The 20,151-nt window shown below is 52.2% G+C and overlaps 1 protein-coding gene across 1 annotated transcript in view; it reads left to right on the top strand.

The window, feature by feature from the left end:
- The window catches only part of RNF123 (ring finger protein 123), a 31,243-nt gene that overhangs the window by 6,346 nt on the left and 4,746 nt on the right, over positions 1-20,151 (top strand). Inside the window, exons 4-34 of the mRNA XM_006873596.1 lie at positions 4,826-4,905; positions 5,048-5,142; positions 5,474-5,528; positions 5,640-5,725; positions 5,942-6,028; positions 6,257-6,324; positions 6,468-6,593; positions 6,983-7,097; positions 7,183-7,287; positions 7,701-7,826; positions 7,965-8,057; positions 8,138-8,211; positions 8,922-9,039; positions 9,207-9,303; positions 9,479-9,540; positions 9,713-9,784; positions 9,968-10,088; positions 10,628-10,729; positions 11,672-11,778; positions 12,022-12,220; positions 12,541-12,686; positions 12,979-13,062; positions 13,818-13,925; positions 16,674-16,851; positions 17,593-17,667; positions 17,812-17,899; positions 17,992-18,079; positions 18,213-18,297; positions 19,456-19,595; positions 19,705-19,893; positions 19,982-20,057. Of these exons, the coding sequence (XP_006873658.1) occupies positions 4,826-4,905; positions 5,048-5,142; positions 5,474-5,528; positions 5,640-5,725; positions 5,942-6,028; positions 6,257-6,324; positions 6,468-6,593; positions 6,983-7,097; positions 7,183-7,287; positions 7,701-7,826; positions 7,965-8,057; positions 8,138-8,211; positions 8,922-9,039; positions 9,207-9,303; positions 9,479-9,540; positions 9,713-9,784; positions 9,968-10,088; positions 10,628-10,729; positions 11,672-11,778; positions 12,022-12,220; positions 12,541-12,686; positions 12,979-13,062; positions 13,818-13,925; positions 16,674-16,851; positions 17,593-17,667; positions 17,812-17,899; positions 17,992-18,079; positions 18,213-18,297; positions 19,456-19,595; positions 19,705-19,893; positions 19,982-20,057 (3,245 nt within the window). The remainder of the gene's footprint in view (positions 1-4,825; positions 4,906-5,047; positions 5,143-5,473; positions 5,529-5,639; positions 5,726-5,941; positions 6,029-6,256; positions 6,325-6,467; positions 6,594-6,982; positions 7,098-7,182; positions 7,288-7,700; positions 7,827-7,964; positions 8,058-8,137; positions 8,212-8,921; positions 9,040-9,206; positions 9,304-9,478; positions 9,541-9,712; positions 9,785-9,967; positions 10,089-10,627; positions 10,730-11,671; positions 11,779-12,021; positions 12,221-12,540; positions 12,687-12,978; positions 13,063-13,817; positions 13,926-16,673; positions 16,852-17,592; positions 17,668-17,811; positions 17,900-17,991; positions 18,080-18,212; positions 18,298-19,455; positions 19,596-19,704; positions 19,894-19,981; positions 20,058-20,151) is intronic.

Genomic DNA, 20,151 nt, shown 5'->3' with positions numbered 1-20,151 from the left:
TTTTGCAAAATTCTATCATGCGGTCGTTAGCATCGTTTCTTTCACCAAGGCTGTATTTTCCAACCACTGATCCTTCCTTTTTGTTTCTAACCATTGCATTCCAATCGCTAGTAATTATCAAGACATCTTGATTGCATGTTTGATCAATTTCAGACTGAAGAAGTTGGTAGAATTCTTCACTTTCATCATTAGTGTCTTGAGTAGGTGGTGCATAAATGTGAATGGTAGCGGTATTAACTGGTCTTCCTTGTAGATGTATGAATATTATCCTAACACAGTGTTGTACTTCAAGACAGATCTTTTTATGTTCTTTTTGATGATGAATGTGATGGCATTCCTGTTTAGTTTGTAATTCCTGGCATATTAAACCATGTGATTGTCAGAATCAAAATGACCAATATCAGTCCATTTCAGCTCACTAATGCCTAGGATATCAATGTTTTTTTTTTTTAAAGTTTTTTGTGTGAATTATGTGATAGTTTTTCACATGGGAGAATATTAGCTTTACATTCATCCTTCGTATATCGTTTCATTGACATGATCACAGTCCCCTCCATGCATCAACAAACAACCAAAGAGTATACCCTGCAAGCCTGCCCCTTGGTTGTCAGCACACAGCCGCTCTCCCTCGCTAGGTCTAGTCCCCAGCTGCTCCATCTCTCCACATCATCATCTCTGCCCCCATCTCTGGAGTCACTGTTTCTCTGGGTAGGGTCCTTAACTCTGCTCTTCTCTCTTGATGGTCCCAGGGATCCCTGTTCCTGGACTGCAAGGTCAACCACTCCTCTTCTTTTGCTACAAAACATCTACCTTTACATTTCCGACCATTCATCAGCCCCTCCCAGACAGATTAGAAACTACTCAGTGGAGAGTTTACCTTCCTCTGTGCCCTCTGATCTAGGTTCCCTCTTGAAAGCTTGTAAACCAGTCACTTCTTGCCTTTGTAGCGCCCCTGCCCCCCACCATTTTGGGTAGCCAGTGTCCAAGTTTCCTATCCCTGACTACCCTGTGTACCAAGTGGGTGGAAATGGTCCTCACTGTAAAATTTGTGCCCTCTTTTGAGCTACTGCATCTATAAGTGTAGGTCAAGTTCATCAAATTGTATCAGATTACTCTTTTTTTTTCCCCCTACTTCTTCTAGTCAAGTTCTGATCATCTAGCCATTGAAGCCAGGTCAAGTGGGTATTATTTGCAAGTGTGGGTGGTCTTGTGCAAATTCTCTCACTTCTTATCAGCTGGATGCTTCACTCTCCATTCTAGTCCTCTGTGGTTATGTCACTGTCTCTGGGCCCAGGAGTCCCCAGGTCTTGCCATACCAGGTCTCCACCCAGGTTCACAGGAATCTATTGAACATGGTCAGACTTAGCTCACAGCTTCGTTTTTATTTTTCCCTCACTTCCCCTTACCGGTGACCAACATGGTCACCAGTCAGATCACATGCCAGCTTGTGTATTCCCCTTGAGTCTTAGTCTTGGAAGGGAGTTTGCCCTAAGGCGACCCAACCACTTGCCTTGATACAACTTGCTTGTTCTTTTAGTAATCAGTTGGACTGCTGTTACTGTTTTTTATTTTTCCTGTCGGTCTTTCTTTCAAGAAGTGTCTTCTGTTCTTCTAGCTGATCCAGGTTAGTCTGCTTGTCCTTTCAAGTGGAGATTTCCCACCTCCAAAGATTCTGAATGGGGTTCAGGATTCCATCTATGGTCTTATACAATGCACAGGCTCCGCAGGAAGCCACCTTTACTGGGCAAGTTGTAGCCCAATTTTAGGTATTCCAAGCACTTACAGGCAGAAGACAAACTTACAAGTTTTCTATGGTGATATTTATGGTTATTCCTTTCTTTTCCCCTCAAGTGTCTAATTTACAGTGGTATACAAGGGAAACCAAGATTCAAAAGACAGCCAAGCATCTTAACATTATTTCCTCCCTTTTATCCATTCAAACCATGCCTCGATCCCTATATCCCAGAGCCCTGTTGTTTCAAGGTTGTGCATACATCATTGTTTACCTCTATCCCACTTACCCTACGCAGACCTGCCTAACTGTTCTCCCATCCGCCTTGTTCTTCTGTTCCCCTCCCCCTTCTTGCATATTGCCCCCCTCCCTAGCACCCAAACTATCCTGTGTCTATTCCCTACCCTGTGCTCCACTTCCTCCTCCATCCCCTCACCTCATCCCCACATCTCAGTAACCAGCAAAGAATTCCTCCCACTGCCTTTTGGTGTGGGTTCTTTTTCTTAGTCTTTTACAGTAGTCCTATGCAATATTTCTCCTTTTGTGACTGACTAATTTCACTCAACATAACCTCAAGGTTCATCCATGTTATGTGGTGGCTTACAGCTTCCTTGTAGTTCTTCAAGGTAGCATAGTATTCGATTGTGTGTATGTACCACAGTTTGTTTATCCATTCTTCAGTTGATGGGTACTTAGGCTGTCTCCATCTTTTTGCTATTGTAAATAGTTCTGCTATGAACATAGGTGTGCATGTATCTACTCGTGCTATGGCTCATATTTCTTGTGGGTAAATACCAAGTAGGGGAATTGCTGGATCATAAGGTATTTCTATTTCCAACCTTCTGAGGAAGCACCATATTGCTTTCCAGAGTGGTTGGACCATTTTGCAATCCCACCAGCAATACAGGATCATTGCAGTCTCTCCCTCATCCTTGCCACCATTTACTGTCCTCTATTTTTTTGATCTTTGCTGTTATTGCTGGCGTGAGATGATATCTCATTGTTTTTTTGATTTGCATCTCTCTAATGGCTAGTGATTGTGAACATTTCTTCAGTGTTTGTTGGCTGCCCAGATCTCCTCCTTGGTGAAGTGTCTGTTCATGTCCTGTGTCCATTTTTTGATTGGGTTATTTGTCTTTTTCTTGTAGAGGTGTTGTAGTTTCGTATATATTTTAGAAATGAGTCCTTTGTCCGATGTGTTGTTGCAAAAGATTTTATCCCATTCTGTGGGTTCCCTCTTTAACTCTTTTGGTGATGTCTTTTGATGCACATAAATGTTTAATTTTTAATATGTTCCAATAATCTATATTGTCTACTTTTGTTTGTGTAGTTTTCAAAATGTTTGGTAGTCTGTTTATGCCCTGAATTAGAGCCCTTACATTTGTCCCTATTTTTTCATTGATGACCTTCCTAATTCTGGGATTCACATTCACTCTTTAATCCATGCTGAGTTGGTTTTAGTATAAGGCGTGCGTGAAATAAAGGTCTTGTTTCATTCTTTTGCATGTCACTTTCCAGTTCTGCCAGCACCATCTGTTGAAGAGACTATAACCTCCGCATGCGATCTAATTAGGCACTTGGTCGAAAATCAGTTGGCTGTATGTAGATGGGTTAATTTCTGGATTCTCGATTCTGTTCCATTGATCAATGTATCTTTCATTGTACCAGTACCAAGCTATTTTGACCACTGTAGCCATGTAATAAGTTTTTGAAATCAGGGAGTTTTTCAACCTTATTCTTCTTCTTAAGCAGTGCTTTGCTTATCCTGGGTCTCTTTCCTTTCATATAAAGTGTATAATAGTTTTTTCTAACTCTTTGAAGAATGTCATTGGAATCTGGATTGGGATTGGGATATCAATGTTTATGCATTCCATTTCATTTGTGACAATTTCCAGTTTTCCTAGATTCATGCTTGTATTCATGTTTCAATTATTAGTGGATATTAACAGCTTTCTCTTCATTTTTGAGTTGTGTCCCATCAGCAAATGCAGGAATCAAAGACTTTATTCGCATCATCATGCTCACCTCTACTTTAAGGAAGCGGCTCTTCTCCAATCGCATTTTGAGTGCCTCCTAACCTGAGGGGCTCATCTTCTGGCACTATATCTAACAATATTTTGGTGCACTTCATTATGTTTTAGTATTCAATATTCTGGTGCTGACAGTGTCCCACTGCTATTCATAAGGTTTTCAGTGACTACATATTAGAAAGTAGTCCGTCTCTCCTCCTTCCTAGTCTGTCTCCATCTGGAAGCTCATCTGAAATCTGTCCACTGTGGGTGACCCTGCTGGCATTCAAAATACTCATGGCGTAGCTTCCAGAATCACAGCAACTTGGAAGCCACCACAATACAACAAACAGATTAGCAGTGGTGGAAGCAGGTAGCAGATGACATTGGCCATCCATTATCAAATGGGTACAGGACAGAGCTGGGCAGAAGACTGAGACCTTTGTATCACCAGCATGTGTCTGATTCAACACAAGGACTACTGTAGCTAGGCAGTCTGCCCCCAAAGGAGCCATAGGTCTAGAGGTAAGGTCCGGACAAACTGGCCTTTGTACTGACCACTTTGGAGACTGGTGTTATCTTCAGCCTCCCTCTCCTAGACAGAGTTAATGCAGCTGTCTTTGAGAGGGGCCACCTTTAGGGCTATGCATCAAACATGCATTAGTCCTTGTAATCCATTTGTTGTTGTTAAGGGCCGTAGAGTTGATTCCGACCCATAGCGACCCTGTATAGGGTTTCTGAGGAGTAATTGATGAGCTTGAGCTGTCGACCTTGCAGTTCAAATGGCCTTGAAGTCTGATGCATTAACCCACAGCGCCACACCAGGACTCCATAGCACCTCTGATATACAGCCACTGTTCCCATTTTGCACATGAGAAAATTGAGAGGGTTTGTATTTTTTAATAAACTTGAGGTGCACCAAATTGGACTAGTCTGATTTTGTGCTTTTCTGACCCCCAACATGAGACAGTCGAGGACTGAGTGTGACCCTTTTTTTGGAGTTCAGTCAACTGCTTTCTGAAGCTCAGGGGAAAGGAGGTAGGAGAGTTTAGACTGGTCCCTCACAGTTTCTTGCTCTCCCCAGGAAGCCCCTAAACTTCCAGAAACTGCCAGAGCATCTGGACCAGCTGCTGCACGTGGACAGTGAGGATGAAGAAAGCCCAGGTACATGGCAGCCTCTAGGGTGAGGGGCTGAGGCAAGGACATATGGGTATCCTGGGAGTTGCCCTGATGAGTTCAGTGCACCCTGTGCATTCTGCCAGACCCTCTACCCTGCCCAGCCGCCCCCCACCTCCCTTCTTTTCAGGGCAAGCTGATGGGCGCCTTGGTCCCTCCACCGTGGTTCTAGACCACACAGGCGGCTTTGAGGGGCTTCTCCTAGTTGACGATGACCTGCTGGGGGTGAGTAAGAAAAGGTTATGAGAGGCTTCAGGTCCTCTGGATGTGACCCTAATCTCTGCACTCATCCTGCTGGGGCTGCAGCCACAAATCCATCCTCATGTGGTCCCACACTAACTTGACCCCCAGCTCCAAGCCTCCCTGATCCTGGCCATGGCCCAGATTCCCCTAACTCCGACCCTGCCCCTCCCTACCCGTTGGGGCACAGTGCATCATTGACTGTGACAGGTGAGCTCCACCAGGGCTAGCTCAGGTGGGGCTGGGGTCCTTCTCTCCTAGGGATGCGTTCTGTGTGCCTAGGAAGAAGCCCACACCTCTCCTGCTTTTTACCCAGGTGATTGGACACAGCAACTTTGGAACGATCCGTTCCACCACATGTGTGTACAAAGGTGAGAGTGTGCTCTCTTGCAACCTGGGGAGTTGGGCAACAGTGAGAGGACCAAGGTAGGCGGCTCTTTGTGCAATGGTGAGTTCCAAGCCCTTGACTTGGCTCTTTCCAGGAAAATGGGTCTACGAGGTGCTTATATCATCCCAGGGGCTCATGCAGATTGGCTGGTGTACCATCAACTGCCGCTTCAATCAAGAGGTACACACCAAGTCTGGGGTGACCACCTTCAGGGGGACCTTCTCAGGGTTCAGGAAGCCCCTCAGACTGCTCAGGACCGCACTCCATCCCAGGGCACCTCACTTTTCCTCAGAGCATCAGTCCCCTTTTCTAAAAACATGTAGATCCAAGGTTGGGGGCTGATGGGTTCTGGCCCTGCTGCCAGCACTCAGGATCTCACAGTTATCTCCTCTCTAGGAGGGCGTTGGAGATACACACAACTCATATGCCTATGATGGCAACCGGGTGCGCAAGTGGAATGTGACCACTACAAATTATGGCAAGGTGAGGTGTCAGCTCCTATGGATACCTCCCCATCTCTATCCCCATAGCTTAGCTGGAGCCACTGGGCAGCTGTAAGGGATCATAGGTCATTGAAAGCTGGAGGGTGGGAACTCAGGTCCTCTGTAGCTATGACCAATCTCCTCCGGGTGGCAGAGAAAACACAGTGGAAGGGGTAGACGGGCCAGGCTGCCAGGCTTCTGCACATCCATGACTTCCTTCTCTGAGCAGGCATGGGCAGCAGGGGACATCGTGAGTTGCCTGATCAACCTAGATGATGGGACTCTATCCTTCTACTTGTGAGTCTCCCATTTCCGTTCACAGGTCCCTGTCGGGGCCAGGCTGATTGAGGTAGCCTGAAGGTGGGCAGCCCCAAACAGACTGACCCATTTTGACCACATCCTTCTTAGCACTGGTTTACAGGCCCACCCTTTTGCTCCAGGAATGGTGTGTCGCTGGGCACCGCTTTTGAGAACCTATCCAGGGGCGAGGACATGGCCTACTTCCCAGCCATCAGCCTTTCCTTCAAGGAGTCCGTGGCCTTCAACTTCGGCAGCCGCCCCCTACGATATCCTTTTGGGATGATGGCTATGGATGCTTGGGAGTTTTTGGGGAAGCTGCCCCAGGACCTTTGTGAGCTCGTGGCCAAACCCTGGCAGCCGTGAAGAATAAGTAAGGTGCAGTTTAGGGGTTACTGAGGACAACAACCTTGTTAAGTATGTACCATTATTGTCTCCATCTCATGAATTAAGAACCTGAAGCAACAAGAGAAGTTACACTCCATGGAGAATAAGTGTGTGTGTGTGGTGGGGGGGCGGGGAATGTGGGGAGGGTTGTGGTGGTACAGATCAGGCTGGCTAACTCTCTAGCCTGCCCTAGAACCCCAGGCCCCTGAGTGGGAGGGGTCAGGTGTGTCTAAGTCAGAAATCAGGTGTTGCCAGCTTAATTCTGTGGCACCTACCCAGTGGCGGGCTACCGACCCCTGCAGGACCCGCCGCGGGCCGACCTGATTCGGGCACAGAGATTGCTTGGCTGCTTCCGGGCAGTGCTCAGCGTGGAGCTGGACCCTGTGGTGAGCCGGGGTCTAGGTGGGTAAACTGAGGGCCTTGCACAGTCCTCTGCCCCTCACTGCCTCCTCTTCCTTCCTCCACACCCAGGAAGGACGGCTGGTAGAGAAGGAGAGCTCCGAGTGGCAATTGCAGGGACAGCCCACCATCCTCTTGACATTGGCCCACATATTCCACTACTTTGCACCCCTCCTGGTAAGGGAACACTTAGGGGTTGGGGAGAGGCAGACAGACCATGGTAGACAGCCATGCTAGGGGCTGGGATGCTCAGGGCTATGATGTTCAGGATCATGACAGGGGCACACATGACCAGAGCCCTCAGACCCCAAGGGACAACACCCAGGGAAGAAGGAGACACTTCCAGCTGAGGGGGGATCAGGGATGGTCCTAGAAAGAAAATTGACGGGGTGGCAATGACACAGGCCAAGGCAAGTGCATGTACAAAGAGAGACGAGCTCATCAATGTGCTAGGGTGCTCACAGGACCACATGTGTGTCTGAACTGCCTGTGGCCTCAGCCCTCAAGCATGTCTTTGGCTACGTGCCAGGCCAGGGTGCCCAGATTGGGGCAGAGGGCCACGACCTCATCAGTACCTTCCTTTGGTGCAGCGCATGGTGTACTTGGTGGAGGCTGTGCTCATGAGCTTCCTGCTGGGCATTGTGGAGGCAAGCACACCTGCAAAGGCACAGTCGGTGGTACACCAAGTACTGGACCTCCTTTGGCTCTTCATGGAGGTAAGGCCCTCAATCCAGGATGTCAGGCTCAGAGAGGAGGGCGGGGAGACGAACAGGGATTTGGAAAGGCCCCAAACATGGCAGCCCTGGAGTCTGCCCCTGGCATGGTAGGTGCAAAGCTCAGCATCTTTCCTTTAGGATTATGAGATGCAGGATTGCCTCAAGCAATTGATGATGTCTCTGCTGCGACTGTACCGGTTCTCACCCATTGTTCCAGACTTGGGTCTGCAGGTGGGAGTCCTGCCCAGGCCTGGCCCTGCCCCAAGTGTCCTGAGCCTTGCCCACCCACTCTGAGCATCCCCTCTCTACAGATTCACTATTTGCAGCTCACTATTGCCATCCTGAAGCATGAGAAGTCCCGCAAGTTTTTGCTTAGCAACGTCCTGTATCCTTTTGCTGGTAGGCCAGATACACAGTGCCCCCCAGGGTCAGCAGAGACCAGGGAAGACAGTGCCCATCTGGGCAGGGGTTCTTAAGGAAGCTTAAGAAGGCCAGAGTCCCTAGTATGTGAGTCCTTGTTCCCAGCCTAGCCCTCCAAGTATTTGCTCTACAGTGGGAGAAGGTAAAGGAGTGAGGCTGATTGGTCAGTCCAGGCAGGGTTCTCAGATGGCTTGGAGGTGCTGGGCCCACCAGGTTCTGGTCTCTTCCGCCAAAGCACTGTACTAGTACTTACATAATGTGGCAAGAGAAGGTCTTCCTGCTTCCCAAAAGAGTGGAGAGTTACAGGAGCAGGAGGGAGAACGTAGCATTGGGCCGCTGGCTGGGAAGACTGTGTTCTTCTTGGCTGTCTTCTGAGTCGGGTTGAGAGATCTAGGACCCAGAGTTGGGGCTAGGGGAAAAGCCACTAGGCCCTCTTGCAAGCCAATCCCAGTCATCTTTCTTGTGCCCCTGGGACTTCTCAGACTTGGTGAACTTCCTTCTCAGGATTCTGGGTCTGGGGGAAGATAGGAACATAACAGCAGTGGCAGTCTTGAAGCTGGAAAGGTGGAGTTGGTGCACTGGGGTGGGTGATGTTTGGGAAGGCTGATGAGAGAGGAACAGGCAGGTGTGCAGGGCACCCTTTGGTGAACAGAGCTCTTCCTTGACCACAGCCAGCTTCGATGTGCTCCGGTCTATTGTCTTCTTTTACATCAAGAGTCCCCTGCGTGTGGAGGAGGCTGGCCTGCAAGAGCTCATTCCCACCACCTGGTGGCCGCACCGCTCCAGCAGGGAGGTGAGTGAACCCCAGCCTGCAGTGGTCCATAATGAGGATGTCTGAGCTAGTATGTGAGACCTCTGCCCCATCTCTGGTCCCTGGAGTCATGGGAGTGAATGTAGGGGTCTTCTGTCAGAAGTAGGCATGAGTGACTGTTGCTGACTCCCACTTCCATTCTTGCCCAGGGCAAAGAGGGCAAGGACATAGAGGAGACCGCAGAGGACCGGCTGCGGCGGCGTGCCTATGAACGGGGTTGCCAGAGGCTCAAGAAGCGCATCGAAGGTCTCAGCCCCTGACTCGGCCACTGGATGGGGGTCGGGCGATGCATTCACATAAGAACCTGGACTCAGGTGGTGGAGCCCTGATCCAAACTTGATACCTCTCCAACCTCTGGGGGCAAGGCCCAGCCTGAGACGGGCTCAGCCTTATATATCCTATCATTCTCTCCATGCTCTAGTGGTGGAAGAGCTGCAGGTCCAGATCCTGAAGCTGCTATTGAACAATAAAGATGACAATGGGGTGAGTGGCATTCCATGTCCCAGTATAGGTCTTTGTGAGGAGGGGTTGTATGTCAGTCCCCAAGTCCCAGAGGACAGAGACTGGCTCAGGTTTTTTTACTAAGTGGCTCAGGCCTCCAGTACAGGAACCTCATTCTCTGCTCATCACAGCTTTGTTTTTCCCTCTCTGGAAGGGCGAAGCTTCTAGGTACATCTTCCTGACTAAGTTCCGAAAGTTTCTGCAGGAGAATGCTAGCAGCCGGGGGGTATGTGCCCTTTTGTTGCAGGGTTCAGGCCCTTGACTTCTGGCACCTCTCAGTCTGTCTCATCCCTACCCAGTCCTGCAGCCCTTTGCACCCCCTAAGCCCAGGACCCAGGGGGCAGAGCCTCGGGGGAGGAATGGCTGGAGACTTGGCTGCATGAATGCATGTCTTACACTCTACCCACAGAACATGCCTATGCTCTGCCCCCCTGAGTACATGGTCTGCTTCTTGCACCGGCTGATCTCTGCCCTGCGCTACTATTGGGACGAATACAAAGCATCAACCCCCCGAGCTTCCTTCAGTGAGGGTGAGTCGGGCTTCAGGTCAGCAAGCCTGGGTAGCCAGGCCTAGGACAGTTCTCAGTATGGGTGTGGAGTGAATCCCAACCCACCTGTAGGCAGCCATCCCATGCTGATTGACCTCACAGGCTCCTGCCCACTCTAGACTCCCTTCCTTAGCCCTGGCCCATCCAGCCCTCTCCTCCCTTTGGAGGAGATGCCTTGGATTTGCTCCAGGGAAGGTTTTTATGTAAAGACATAGTCCCCAAGAGTCAATGGGAGCCTCGCCTGCTCTGGATTGGAGGGTATACCACATGGGTGGCTCAGGACCCTCTCTCTTGTCCTTGACCGGCAGCCAAGACTGCACCCTTCATCTCAACTTGAGCGGTTCTGGGCACTGAAAATGAGGGGTGGGTGGGACTGGGCCCTGAGTATGATGTCTGCCTGCGTGGGTGGGTGGGCAAGGCCAGGAGTCTCTGGCTGTGATGGGCTAGAGTAGAGGGAATGTCTCTGGGAGGGTCCCCCTGCTCAGCCTGAACTGTTGACTGGCCTCCCCACCTCCTTGCAGAGGCCTACATCCCACCTCAGGTCTTCTACAATGGCAAGGTGGACTACTTTGACCTGCAGCGCCTAGGGGGTCTCCTCTCCCACCTTCGGAAAACTCTTAAAGGTACACGTAGACCCTTGGGCAAGTGGAACTATCTTGTGCCCGCTAGAGGGCGCCTGAGGCTTTTGAGCCACGAGGAGAGGAGAGCATCTCCCTGCCTTGGGTTTTGGGTCCATCCTCCCCTCTCTGGAGCAGCCAGTGCAGCAGAAGGCTGGAAACCCTGTCATGAAATGAGGGGCCAGGTATGCTGCAGAGAAAACCAGGATCTTGATGGGGGATGGGAGTGAGGCTGCTGCCTGAATTGCCTTCAAGGGTGAGCACAAGTCACAGTCGCTCAGTGAAGAGGGCTGATGGCACAGCATGAACTAGGATGGGTTTAGAGAACTCTAGTTTCCCCATCCTCTTGCCTTCTCATCTTAGCTTTAGGGTCATTGTTGATCGTATTGTCTCCCTTTGGCTGCTGCGATGTGGGCACCAGCAGGGAGAGGGGCTGCATAAGAAGGCTGAAGTGACAAGTGCAGTGTTGGACTAAGTGTGTTTGAGGTGTCCAGAGACACGGCTGGGAGCAGAGCCCGAGTCACAGGCAGAGGTGGTCCAGTGAGCTATCAGCATGGGGGTATGGCCACACCTGGGCAAGGCCCAGCACCCTGGGGAGCGTGAGAGAGTGGTGAGCACCCAGGGTCTCCATTTGTTTATGAAACCAGATGAAAAGTGAGGGATGACAGAGTTGTCAGAGACACAGGAATGCCTTGGAAAGTGACAGGCTTACAGGAGTGAGTGTGTGTGTGTGTTTAAGAGAGATTGGGAAGGCCTCCTGCTGAGGAGGTACTGTGAGACTAAGGGCTTGTGGGTTACAGAGCAAAGACTGGACTGGAGGAGTATAGGGTAGGCACGGTACTCTGCAAGGTGGGCTCCTGCAAGGTCTCCTGCCAGCCAGCTGGTCCTTCCCTGCTGGCCTGGGGAGTTCGCCTGCTGGCCTGAGAGCCTTCCTACCCTTCTTCCTAGATGACCTTGCCTCCAAGGCCAACATCCTGATCGACCCAATGGAGCTCCAGGCAGCCACCATGGATGACTTGGATGAGGATGAGGAGCCAGCCCCAGCTGCGGCCCAGGTGTTGCCGTAGGGGCCGGCAGGGGGCTTTGTGTTGGTTGGGCTTCTTCTCATCAAATGGGCAGGGGTATCCCACAAGGCCATATCCCCCTCCGTACAGGCAAGGGATGTCTCTCTCTGCAGGTTCCCTTGGCTGTGGGTGGAGATGATAACACTGCTCCTCAGCCCCATGGTTCAGGGGAGCCCTGAGTGGGCCCTGATCCTAGGGAGCTGAGTGGCCTCTGGTTTCCTCTCTTCACCACAGCGCCCCATACAGGCCTTAGCCATAGGGGGCGCGCTACCCCTGCCCCGGCCTGGTTGGCTCAGTTCCCCAACCCTGGGTCGAGCCAACCGCTTCCTCAGCACAGCGGCCATGAGCCTCATGACCCCACGACGGCCTCTGAGCACCTTGGAGAAAGTGAAGGTTCGCACACTGAGCGCGGAGCAGAGGACCCGTGAGGACAGTAGGTGTTAGGTGGGGCCAGGCAGGGCATTGAAGGATTTTCCCCTCTCCTCCCCCCTTCAGTGAAACCCATGCCTATCCGGCCCTGTGGCCTGGCAACATCTCAAGGGCAAGGGAGGCACACTCCTAAGGCAAGAAATCGATGTTACAGAAATAGGGCCTTGCCCGCCCCTCCTCTCTGCCCTCCCCTGCAGGACCCTTCTTGAACACAGGAAGGGAGAGAGTGACTTCCCCTCTGCTGTGAAACGACTCCTAGTCTCACAGGTTTAGGAGACAGCCAGGGTAGGCCTGAACCTGACCCTGCCCTCCCTCTACTTCCAGTTGAGGGTAGCCACTGGAACGAGGGCCTGCTGCTGGGGCGGCCACCTGAGGAGCCTGAGCAACCTCTCACGGAGAACTCGCTGCTGGAGGTCCTCGATGGTGCCATTATGATGTATAATATCAGCGTCCACCAGCAGCTGGGCAAGGTGTTGTACCGTGGGTTGGCTTAGCATGTGTATGGGGGTTCTGTGTGTGTGTGTGTGTGTGTATGTACCTACCTACATGCGCACACATGTCTTCAGGAGTGCTTGTGCATGAGAGTGCCTCAGGATGGTTTCTGCTGAGGCTCTTTTGGCCTGATCTGGTTGACTTGTGGGAGTGGAGGTGCCCTGGGTCTGAGTTTGGAGACTTGGCAGGACTAGGGTCCAGGCTGCATCTGGAGAAGTCTGAATAAGGTGCACTAAGGTCACCCCTGATGTGTGGTTCCCAATATTCTAGATGGTGGGTGTGTCTGATGATGTCAACGAGTATGCTGTGGCTCTGAGGGACACAGAAGACAAGCTCCGCCGGTGTCCCAAGAGGGTAAGTCCTGAATAGGTAGGTCTTTGGGATCTGGAGTTGAGCTGCCCTGTCGCTGCTTCTCGGGGCTGCCTCAGCTTTCTTTGTCTTGCTGTAGCCCTGCCACAACACAACAATGAGGGTAGGGCTATCAGTAGGGCCTGGCACGACCTGAACTCCATCAACCAGCTGCAGCCTGTGCCAAGGTGTCCCCACCCCACCCCCCAGCCACTAAGTGCTGATGCACACCACTCTCCTCATCAATTATGGATTCCACCCTGAGTGCACCTAGGCTGCCACTTGCAGATTCAGCAGGAAGCAAAGCCTGGCTCTGCACACGCACAAGAGCCCCTCTGCTATGCTGTCCCAGCCTGGGGATCAGGACTGGGTGCCCAGGCAAAGCTGCTTGGCCACCACATCTGGCCCCACCTGTGATCAGAGCTCCAGCCTAGAGAGAACAGTTCCTGGGGCTGAAGTCCTGGCATTGAGTCCCAGGGTGCCCCACCTAGGGACTTACAGGCCCTCAGCAGCGTCTCACTTCCACCACCTGAGGAGACACCTAGACCAAATTCTGAGGCTTGCTCAAGTTCACTGGGGTGTCTCTGGTAAACAGGGATTTGCAGGGTGGAGCCTGGGTCTCCTGAGCCCTTGCTGCCTCAGGTGCCAACAGAGCCCCCGTGCTCTTGAAACTGGCTACGTGATGACAGACCTCAGGCCTGGTTATGGGAGCGAGGACACGAGATCACATCCTAACTGTTCTCTTTTCCCTGGTGTGGCAGAGGAAGGACATCATTGCAGAGTTAACCAAGAGCCAGAAGGTTTTCTCGGAAAAGCTGGACCACCTAAGTCGCCGTCTTGCCTGGGTCCATGCTACTCTTTACTCAAAGGTGTGTAGGCGTAGCTGTGGCCCAAAGCTGCTGCTCTTTTCAGTTCTACTTTCTGGGCCAAAAGCTGACTGGCCACTGGGGTTGGACTGGGCCCCTTGATACTCCTCCCCTGGCTTACATATGCCACTCCCCCACTTTCTGCACCTCATCCCTCTCCATACCTCTTTCTCCATACCTTTCATGCCCCATGGACTTGAAGTGGTGCCATTTGAGACCCCCCAGGTCTCTTTCAGTTTATAAATCCTTCATTTGAGGAATAGGACCTGTCTTTTTCCCTGCCCCTGCTCCCAGTCAGTTCCTTGGTGTCTTTGCTCTTACCATCTGCGTCTGCGTGAATTCCTTCTGACTCACTTCTCACCCTCAAGACCACTGTCTTGTTCCTTTACCCACTCATTCATTCTACAACATGTACTGGAAGAATATGACAGGTGCCATAAGGTACACAGTGTTGTCTGAGTTAATCTGGTACTGTTTTAACAAATAGCGTAAGTGAATGGCTTTAACATACAACTTTATTCTCTCACAGTTTAGGATGCTAGGCATCTGAATTCAGAACACTGGCTCTGGAGAAGTACCCTGTCTCCTTTCAGCATCTGTGGGCTCAGCATTCCTTTGAGATTTCCATGTGTTTTGGCATCAGTCTTTCTCTGGATCTAGGAACTCACGGTGCAGAGACCGCAGGTCCAAAGGATGTACTCCACTCTTGGCTCTTTTTCTTGGTGGTGGTAGTGGTGGTGGTTAAGGGCCATCAAGTCAATTTAGACGCATAGTGATCCTGTGTAGGGTTTCCGAACAACAGCTGGTGAGTTTGAACCGCCAACCTTGAGGTTCAAGGTGACCTTGCAGTCCTGTGTACATTAATCCACAGAGCCACAACAGGACTCCTTCTTGTTGGTAGTAGGGCTCTTTTTCTCTGCTCATGTCCTCTTGTTTTATGTCTGAGAAGATAAAAGGTTCTGCAGGCTACACCCCTGGGAATCCCCTGTACATTGGATCAGAATTGTGATGTGATGAGGATATTATAATCCACCTGTAATCCTTTTATTGGTTTATCTCTCAGGATCACATTTGGGGAATTATCATGTAACTGACACGTTACATCATTTTATAACCACCAAACCAAATAAAGATATATTTTGAGGCAGGGACACAATTCAGCCTATGACAGCGATGAACCAGAAGAATGAGTTTCTGTCCTCCAGAGAACTTAGTCTCCTGGGGTAGACAGATGGCTAGTCAGTGCACTCCCACTGTCACTGTGCTTTGTCCCCTCAACTCTGGACCCCCAGTCCTTATTGTCCCTCCCACCCACTGTAGCCTCTTCTCACAGTAGGGTCCTGCACTTCTCCCAGGTGCTCTGTGTCAGCATATCTCCCACCTCTTGGGCCCTGCTCCTCTTCCCGAGCTGGGGGATCAAGGCCATGGCTGTCCCCATCTCCAGTGTGCTGATTGGTGTTTGTCCTGGTGGTTCCTCTGTGACCCAGGCCACCCTTACTTCCCAGCCTTAGGAAAATGGTCACCATTGGAGGTCTCCTCCCACCACGGGTCAGCACCTGCCCATCAAGGCAATCTTACCTGCCCTCTGACCTCCTCTAAGGAACCTCATCTTCCTGTCTCAAATTTCTTCTGCATCTTCAGTGCACACTCTACTTCCTTCTTCTCACCGAGTTTCTTCCATTAAAGGAAAAAGCCTGCAAGGCCTCATCTCTGCCTGTTCACAGCTACCTCTCTCTTCCCTTCTCTGTTAGACATCTCAAAGCAGCTGTGTCTTCGCTCCCTTAGCCCTTCATACTCGACTTAGCACAGGATCCTCCGCTCCTCTCAGATCTTCTCAGCACAGTCTCTAGACCTACTCACCCACTCCTTGAGAGCACATCTCCATCCTCTTTGTGTTGGCCTCTTGGTGCTATTGCTGTCTCCTTTCTCAGACTTGGCCTTCCCTGGGCTTCTGTAGCAGTAGACTCCCACTGGGCTCTCTTGGCGTCCCTGCCATGTCTGCTTCCTGGCCCAGGCTCTCCTCTGACCTCTTGCTCACACCTCCTTAGGCCCTTGAGTTTTAGGGCACACAAGAGACCTAATATGAAGTCCATGTCAAGATTTGCAAATGCTGTGGTTCTGGGTGAGACGCAGGCTATGCTTGGTGACCCCTCCTGTGCCCCTTGGTGTTGTCCTGATGCAGACAGTCTGAGAATATGAGAACTACACTTCTGCCACCAACAGTCACTCCCTCCACCTTCTCTTGGGTTCCAGACACATATTTCTGTCTGCCTCAACACCATTTTTTTGGGAGCATCTTCACACACCTTCTGCCTCACATGTCCTGAGCCTCACTCTCCCTCTGCCCCACACCAGCCTGCTTCTCCAGCATTTTCCATCTCCATGAAGGCTCTACCACCCTCAGAATCATGGGGCCTTCCCATTCTTGACACGCCAGTCAGTGCAGCCTAGAGGGGACGGGCATTTCCTCACTGTACTGCCCCATCTGTCCCTGTAGCTCCCCAGCACTGCAGTATCCAAACACACTCTTCTGGGTATGTCACCCCTTTGTTTCAAAAATTCTGTGCCCTCACAAAATGCAAACCAGGGTTCAGGTAAGGCCACATGAGTCTTCGTACCTACCAAGTGTTCCTCAACCATTCCTGAGCCGCTGCTCACATTTCCTGAAGTCTGCCTCCACTCCAGTGGAAGGCCTTTCCTGACCCTCAGACCAGGCCATGTCCCTGTGACCCTACCCATGTGCCCCCACAGGAGAAGATGCTAGATATCTACTGGCTGCTGCGTGTCTGCCTGCGGACCATCGAGCATGGCGACCGCACCGGCTCGCTCTTTGCCTTCATGCCCGAGTTCTACCTGAGTGTGGCCATCAACAGTTATAGCGCCCTCAAGAATTACTTTGGCCCTGTGCACAGCATGGAGGAGCTTCCAGGTGATGGGGCCACTCAGGCTGGGAGGGGACAGAAAAGTGGCCTTTGGCATGAGCCCTTTAAGCCCTGGTCTAAGCCATCTGTGGCCCAGCAGCACAGGTCCACATGGGGAGGAGCCTGTACCAGACCCAATGTTTGCGAAAGTCCCACATGGAGAACCCTGCTTTGGAACCAGCAGCGACAGAAGCAGCAGCTCCTCTTGTTGCTGAGAGGAAGGCAGACAGGACAGGACAGACCGGGGTTGGGGCGTGGGGAGGGTGACTCTGGTTCACTTCCTGAGGTGCTGACCCCTGACCCTGCTCCCTGGCACTGGTCTATGAGTGCTCTTGTGGGGCAAAGTTATCTCTGTCAGTCACAGAGTCACAGCAGGCTTCTCAAAGTCCACTGATTCCAGGCTGGACTTGGTAGTTACTGTCTGCACCTTGTGTGGGCTGTCAGGCCGTTGGCTCAATGGATGCCCTGCCCTACCCCAGGCCTCAGAGGCAGAGCTGTGGGAGACCAGGGAGCTTGGACTACTGGGTCATCAAATGTGTGTTCTGAGATGGGCTTTGAGCCCAGGTCAGGAGTCTTGCCAGGATGTGCCCTTCCCCCATAGTGAGCCCCTCACCAACTGACTGAATACCAATGCCCAATGTCCCCAGATACCAGACCAGGCCAGACTGCCACCCATGCTGCCACGGGACAGGCCTGCCTTTCAGCCTAACCTCTTGTCAGTAACTCACTCCCACTACCCCACCCTGCAGGCTACGAAGAGACCCTGACCCGCCTGGCTGCTATCCTTGCCAAACATTTTGCTGACACACGCATCATAGGCACTGGTGAGGCACCCTACAGTTGGGTGGGGGACTCAGGCAGGATGGTAAATCTGGCTGTTTTGGGTACAGAATGCTGGCCTGGTGGGCATGAGTCATGGGGCTGGGTTTCAGGTCAGGTACCTGCTGAAGCATGCCCTCACTCGGCAGATATCCGTGACTCACTGATGCAAGCCCTGGCCAGCTACGTGTGCTACCCACATTCCCTGCGGGCTGTGGAGCGGATCCCTGAGGAGCAGTGAGTGTGGGTAGTGGTGTGGGGTCACACACCTGCCCTGCCCAGCACCACACCCAGCCTAACCCTGTGCTCACTACCTTTTGCCCTCACAGGCGCATTGCCATGGTGAGGAACCTCCTGGCACCCTATGAGCAGCGGCCCTGGGCCCAGACCAACTGGATCCTTGTGCGACTCTGGAGGGTAAGCCTAACTGGAAGGATGGAGGGTAAGCCTAACTGGAAGGATGGGGGCTAAAGCTGGCTGGAGGGAGGGGTTGGCCTGCTGCACTAACCCCTCACTGACACACACCACCACCACCACCCTCCTCCCCCAGGGCTGTGGGTTTGGCTACCGCTATACACGGCTGCCACACCTGCTGAAAACCAAACCTGAGGATGCTAATCTGCCCAGCCTCCAGAGTAAGTATCCAATTGGGCTGCTTCAGTCACCCATCATGCCTAGGATTCTCTGAAACTTGCCAACTTCTTTCTTCCAGCTGGGCCCCAAACTGGACACTCTGAGACTGTACCTGCTGAGGGCCAGGGAAGTTGGTAGGGTGGTACCATTCTGTGTGTGCCATTGGGCACCAGTGTGATGGGTCACAGTGACAAGGGTCAGCAGCTCCCCAGCCTTATTCAGGGTGAGGAACCTGTCCTTTGTAAACTGAGCCACCTCTTCAACCTCCAGCCTTATCCTAGCACCATGTCCAGGCCTGAGTTGGGGTACAGACTGGGGCTCATTCATGACCAGAAGAGCCCTTTGATTGGGAGCAGAGGCATTGTTGGGGCTATGGTCCAGCCAAGGTTCAGAAGCCTGAAGACCTTTACCTACATCCTGCTAGGGGGTCTCAGGTTCCACCTGACACACACTGTACTCAGCCTACCTGGTGACTGCCCTTGGCCTGTTTTTGCCTTTGTGGGCAATGTTTTGGTGTGAAGGATATCTCCAGAGTAGGCAAGTGCCTTATGCAAAGTCACATAGCAACTGCTTGCCAATTGCCTTGGTGCTGCCCTGGCAGAACTGAGCTTGTGGGTGGAGAGGCGGTGGTGGGGCCAGGTCTGCGTCCTGCTGCTGCCGGGACTATTGATTTGCATCAGGAGGTGGGGGAAGCATGCTGGTCCCAACTGTGGCTGAGGGCTCTGGTTACTACTGCCTGCCAGCCCCAGACTTGGCGCCCACCCCCTTTCCCATATGCCAAGGCCAGGCCAAGGGCAGCATAGGACAGCAGGACTCTGGCTAAGAGCAGATGTTCAGGGAAGCTGTCCCTGATACATGTTGAGAGGGGTACAGGTCCAGCCCCATTCAAGGAGTCGGGCTAAGGTTGTGTGGTTGCTCCAGGCCAAGGGTCATGCAGGGTTAGGGGAGTGGTGGGGTTAGGGACAGGAACACCTGCTACTGTAACTTCCCCCAGAGGGAGCCAGCAGGTACAGCACCTTGGCTTCCTATCCACACGACCTACGTCATTCCAGGGAGCTTTCTGTCCTGGTATACCAGGAGCCCAGTGGTGAGGACAGGCAGATAAGCAGGACCCACTGTACTGGCATCACCGATGATACCCCCTCCCCATGCCCCTGCAGAGCCCTGCCCCTCCACCCTGTTACAGCAGCACATGGCAGACCTGCTGCGCCAGGGTCCTGATGTGGCCCCCAGCTTCCTCAACAGTGTCCTCAACCAGCTCAACTGGGCCTTCTCGGAGTTCATCGGCATGATCCAGGAGGTGGGCTGTGGTCGGACCCTGTGGACCAGGGTTGTGTAAGGACGTGGCATGGTCCTAGGGTGTGTTGAGTAGGCCACTAACCTGTCTCTGTCCAACAATGGTGGCGTAGATCCAGCAGGCAGCCGAACGCCTAGAGCGGAACTTCGTGGACAGCCGGCAACTCAAAGTATGTGCCACCTGCTTTGACCTCTCAGTCAGCCTGCTGCGTGTCTTGGAGATGACCATCACATTGGTGCCTGAGATATTCCTCGACTGGACCCAGCCTACCTCTGAGATGCTGCTGCGGCGTCTTGCACAGGTCAGTCCATCTGGGCAGACAGGGTGGGGTCCTGGAGATGCCCCAGTAGTAAGCCTACCAATCCAAAAATGGGCTCTTGTGCTCACAGCTGCTGAACCAGGTGCTGAACCGGGTGACAGCTGAGAGGAACCTGTTTGACCGAGTGGTCACCCTGCGTCTGCCTGGTGAGAACTGAGACATCCTTTACCCCAGCACCCACAGGGGCCTTGGTCCTCTGCTAGGAGCAGTGATGCCCAATCCTCCAGACTGGGCTGGGGA

This window comes from Chrysochloris asiatica, unplaced genomic scaffold (assembly GCF_000296735.1).
Source record: "Chrysochloris asiatica unplaced genomic scaffold, ChrAsi1.0 scaffold00246, whole genome shotgun sequence".
Classification (NCBI taxonomy): Eukaryota; Metazoa; Chordata; class Mammalia; order Afrosoricida; family Chrysochloridae; genus Chrysochloris; species Chrysochloris asiatica.
The sequence above is the reverse complement of the archived record's forward strand: the minus strand, read 5'-3'. Positions and strand labels throughout refer to the sequence as shown.